The sequence below is a fragment of the Adiantum capillus-veneris genome, chromosome 16 (assembly GCF_014529385.1).
Source record: "Adiantum capillus-veneris isolate H3 chromosome 16, ASM1452938v2, whole genome shotgun sequence".
Taxonomy (NCBI): Eukaryota; Viridiplantae; Streptophyta; class Polypodiopsida; order Polypodiales; family Pteridaceae; genus Adiantum; species Adiantum capillus-veneris.
Genome location: NC_140946.1, coordinates 47870700 through 47876270, shown reverse-complemented (window position 1 = coordinate 47876270; position 5571 = coordinate 47870700). Strand labels below are relative to the sequence as shown.

The window sequence follows — 5571 nt, the reverse complement described above, 5'->3', positions numbered from 1 at the left end:
TCGACGCGATTGGAGGGTGCATAGAAATTCAACAGCATGGACCTCCCCCCTGTGTCCAATCCACGACCTCCACTTTGAGAGTCCAATGCCTTTACCATGCACCTCCGTGGGTTTCATTGATTCCGTAGCCATTTCAGGTATACATAAAAGGGAAAATTACCAAAATACCCCTCCATTTTGCTGAAATTCCCAAAGTGCCCCTCGTATTTTCAAAATTCCCAATCTGCCTAGCGTATCCAGAAACTTATGAATACACAATACTTTTGCCTGCGAGCAAAAAACTACACACATACGAAGCGCGAAAACTTGCAGCCACGCGTTCTCTCAGCTTATTACAAGACTGCGCGTCCTCTCAGGTTACAATCAGGCTGCACGTTCTCTCTCTCCATTGCCCAACCTATATGCAATAGTGTGGGCAGCCTGTATACAGGTGTGAGGGCATTCCCTTCTATGTATTGTGCAAGAACAATGGCATGCAGAACGGTTTGTTGTAAATGGGCCACAGAACCTGGATTACTGGCCACAAGCTTGTCATAGTAAGATTGAAGTTTTCCATAAGATTTTGCATGATCACCATGAACGATACCCACAGCAAGTTGCTTTGCCTTCCAAGCACCCTTGTATGAAATTGAAACTCCAGCTTCTCGACGCAAATCGGCCATGAGCTCCTTTGGCCTATACATTGGGTGTTCTCGAAGTTTCTCAACATACTTTGATGCAACCCATTTGGCAGTGGCCTCCTTGTTTCCAAGCTGTGAAGCACCACCACAAGTGTGCTCATCAAGAAATGCCTTCACCACACAACCAGGCCCACCAAAGATCAAAGATGCATGCAAGCGCCATTTACATCCCTCTGCCTTGCATACAACGGTGTACCTAGATCGATCTGACTTGGCAAGCCTTAGCTCTACATGAGACTTGATGGCATGTTCTCGAACCATTGAACGAAGCACACCAAGAGACTCAAATTGAGCACCGACTGAAAGAGTCGTAGACATGGTAGCTTCGGGTTATTGTTCTCGACCATGTTTGCATTATTCTCAACCATAGTTTCCCTCGTGTATTTGCTCACAATTGCTCTTTACTACCACACTTGCATACATACAAAGGCCTCTTGCTCTCAATATGTGTCATGCACTATCTTGTTGCACAACTGTAAAGCATAAGAATCTGCCCGCACATCTCATGGAGGTCGTTTTTATCGCTTGTTTCTTGCGTTTGGAGCATGCATCAGTGGCTTTTCCCATTGTCGTGACTTATTGGGTTGGATGGCACATTCTTGACAAGCAAATATCTTGGTGCTTTATTGACAGCCACAGGGATTTATGCTACGGGGGCTTTGTTTCCAATAGCATTTGGTGTAGTAGATGCGGAAAATGAAGACAATTGGTTGTGGTTTTTGCAAAATGTACGTGATTGCATGACGCGAGTTAATGGGGTCACTTTTGTGTCAGACAAGCAGAAAGGTCTTCTACCTGCTGTAGAGCTTGTCTTTCCAGGGTGTGAGCATGCATATTGTATGCGTCATTTGGATGCAAATCTCAAGAATAAATGCAACAATGGGGAATTCATTCGATTGTTTTGGGTAGCAGCTTATGCTAACACTAATATTGACTTCGACGAGGCTATTGAAGGGATGAAAGCCATAAGTCCTGGTGCAACGGACTACTTATTGTCCACTTCTCCCCCGTCTCATCGGGCAACGATCCACTTTAAAGGCAAGCATTATGGACATCTTATGTCCAACATGTCGTTGAATGCATGGTTGCTTGAGGCTAGAGATAAGCCTATCATATCTATGCTTGACATCATTCGTCGTCAACTAACAGCTTGGTTCTATGCACGTAGAACGGAGGGTAAGAAGGCATGTGAGTCTTTGGGAGACAGAGTGCAATTTACATTGGTTACAAATGTAGAGAAAAACTTGCGCGACGTAGGAAATGTTGCTCGGCAATACCGAATCTTGCCCTCTAGTGATATGGTTTTTGAAATCTTGACAAATAAGAAAGCATGTGTGGTTGATGTACATACAAAGTCATGCTCATGTAACAAGTGGCAAACATTTGAAATTCCATGTGCTCGTGCTATTGCAACTATTCTCTTCAAGAGAGAGTGTCGTATGTACATAAGGCATATAGTATGCAAGCCTATTGTGATACTTATAGTGGTGTCATAAGTCCAAATGTGGATGCAAGCGAAGAAATTAATGATCAATTGAAACCACCTGCAACACGCCGGCCACCTGGGCGTCCTAAAAAACTTCATATTAGAATTGAGGATCGCTTCAAGGAAAAGTGTGTCTTCACATGCTCTCGTTGTGGTGGTCTTGGCCACAACGAATGTACTTGCAAAGCTCCAATTGCAGATTGATATACGTAGTGGGGATTTGGCTTCATTTAGTATTAGAAAACCACAACAAGCATACTTACAAAACTCCAATCGCAGATTAATATGTGGCAAGAACTGGCTTCATTTTGTATTGGGAGGCCAAAATGTGTGTGAGGGGTTTTCTCTCCAATTTGGCTTCATTTTGTATTGGAAAGCCAGATTGTGAGTGAGGGGCCATCTCTTCGATGTGGCTTCATTTTGTATTGAGAAACCAAAATGCGTGTGTTGTATTTTCTCTTTGTTTTGGCTTCATTTGGGATTTTGGGTATCTTGGGAATTTTCAAAAAATTAAAGGATATTTTGGGAAATTTTAGGTGTATTTTGTGGGCAGATTGGGAATTTTGAAAATACGAGGGGCATTTTGGGAATTTCAGCAAATTAGAGGGGTATTTTGGTAATTTTCCCTATATAAAATAAATCGATGCACGCAAATGTAAACTCGGGCCATCGAACAAATATTGAACGTCACGGAAAACATGTCATGTTTCTATGTCGCCAATCCCATCACTCGGGCTTCATTAAAGACCTCGTGTGATTTAGTGTTGAGGCCATCCACCTAGGCATAGGCCCCTTTCCTTAGTGGTTGCCCCTGTGTTTCAGCCTCTATGTCCTGGCTATGTGCACAAAGGTTATCAAGATGCCCACGTCGAGTGACGCTTGGCTAACAACATCAATGATTGATGTGCCCCTACGTTGGGAAGGGGAACACCACTACATTTGGCTTGTTATGTGCCATTTACTTTGTGGGTGTGCCAATGCCTCTCTCTCTCTCACACGCACACACACACACACACACACACACACACACAGGGAGAGAGTTAGAGAGAGAGACACACACACACATATACATATATATATATAGAGAGAGAGAGAGTTAGAGAGAGAGAGAGAGATTTTGAGCCTTTGCACAAGGCAGCTTCGCCTTGTGCTCAACAAGCCGTGCAACTAGTGGATTGAAGGGGGCACTCTTGAGCACACTGAGCAGTAGCCGTGAGAGGAGTACCTGAAGAGGGGGGGGGGGGGGGGGGGGGAGAGAGAGAGAGAGAGAGGAGAGAGAGAGAGATGGAAAGGATGAGGCAAAACTTACAGGTATTGGAAGGCAAGAGGTGAGTCGACTGGCCATGGAAGCAAATCCCTAGCTTTGCTCAACCTCCAACCAGCTCAAAGTACCAGCCACGTGGGCATAGGTCCCTTTCCTTAGTGGTTGGCCAATGTTCTAGCCTCTATTTACTTATTACAAGAGAGATATCAAGTACACATGCGGTTGCCACAATGGGTAGAGCAGCCAGAATCTCTATCAATTGGTATATGTTGTAAAGGGCACATGCACCCCCGGTTGCAACCCATCTCCTCTTCTTAGAGTTTGTAGAGAGTCCTAATATTAGCACCCCACCACCTCTCCATTGATGAAATCGGCTAGGGGGAGGCACTCACTTCCTATAAGAAGGAATTGCACCTCGGTGGTAAAGTGGTTGGGAAAACTCCAAATCTGTGGTAGACCAGCCCAGTATCTCCACCGTCAGAGCAACAGGCTAGGGGGCTAGTCTAAAACCGTAGCTCGGGGTGCTACAGCAGGACAACAAGGCGTGCCTACAAAAATACACAAACCTTCATACTACAAGGAATAAGCCCATATATCTGCATACTTGGTAAATCCCATAAGTATATAATCGAACCTATACGCGAACTAAAAGAGATGGAGAGCGAGAGAAGGAGAGAAAGCACGAGTAGGTGCATTTCCTAGGATGGAGTGCTACACTGGCATGGTGAGAGAGAAGAGAGGAGAGGATAGAAGAATAGCACGGACACTAGGTGCAATCTTCCCATGTGCAAGAGTGAGCATTTTCCTCTTGCACGTATTTATTTATAGATTTCTTGAATGCTCAAATTGGATACAGATTGCCCAACCGGATATAATAATGATGGTAGCTCATAAAGAGCACTTGAATAATAAAATGTACATAAATGTGGCATCCTTTCGCATAGGCTATACATCAAGCGAGCTTTTGCCACATGTCAATTGCAATAAACATATATTATCAATTTTTATTACATACCTCTCTGTTAGAAAGCAACTATCCTCAGTTGCTAAATTACCTTCAAATCATACTTGTCAAAAAAATAATGGTTAAAATTATATGTCAATATTAAAACTCTTAAATAAATAAATTTTCTTATGTCTGTTGTCATACTGCATATTCTAGTGTCCCATACCACTAGAATAAGCAATATATGTCTTATCCTGATGTATCAAGATATCATTGGTCACACTCATCGTCAATAATCAATTCTCGTAAATTTTCGGTCCAATTCCATAAACATTGTCACGACAGGAAATCATCATATAAGTCCAAATATGTTACCATATACATGTGGTAGTGATATGTGTGAACACACTTAGGACTGTCGGGGCGTTTTTTTTCTCACTAGGAGGTTTTTTTCCCCGTGCATCGTATATACGCCCACCACTCTAGGGCTAACTCATCTTTCCATTGCACACTAAGTAATAGAACTCTCTGTTGTGTGCCTTGAGATTCCTTCGTCTTCTCCAAGCTATGTGTGTTTCTACAACCCTATTTCCAACAATTGGTATCAAAGCAGGGTGCATCGTCCCGGGCTCCGTCGCCAGCATCGTCAAGACACGCCTGCTCACTTTCTTCAATTTCAGTGAGCTTTGCTGAGCGTCAACAGGCAGCGTTGCGCATGCTATTTCGTCAATTTGTGCAGAATTTTTGTCAATGTTGTTTTTTGCATAACAAGTCCCTTATAGTCTTCTTCGGGTTGTGTTATATATCAAGCATTAGTCCTACTTTGTTTCTCCTCTTTTCAGACATTTTGCATGTCAAGTGTCGGCATTTGCCATGGCTAACAACAACACAGATGTGTCAAGATGCTTGCTGCTGAGGATAGATTCGATGGGGACAACTACCTAATGTGGGCTTACATGATGCAACATGTTCTTGTGTCAAAGGGAATTTGGAATCTTGTGCAAGGTATTGATGTACATCCTGGTTCTGTAGATATAGGCAATGTTGAGGATGTTGCAGGTTTTGGTGGCATGATTGTTGCTACTAGAGCTGTTTTACCTGCAGCTGAGCAGGCTCATTGGGATGTAAGAGATGCACATGATCGTGCATTGATTGCATTATCCGTGAAGTGCACTAATACTCCTCACATGCATTC

General features: G+C 43.3%; 1 protein-coding gene across 1 annotated transcript; it reads left to right on the top strand.

Annotated features, from left to right (window-relative positions):
• Positions 1-1420: 1420 nt before the first annotated feature.
• Positions 1421-2176, top strand: LOC147438993 (uncharacterized). The gene has a single exon (XM_086483951.1). It carries the CDS (start codon positions 1421-1423, stop codon positions 2174-2176), a length of 756 nt encoding a protein of 251 aa, XP_086340077.1.
• The last annotated feature ends 3395 nt before the right edge of the window (positions 2177-5571 follow it).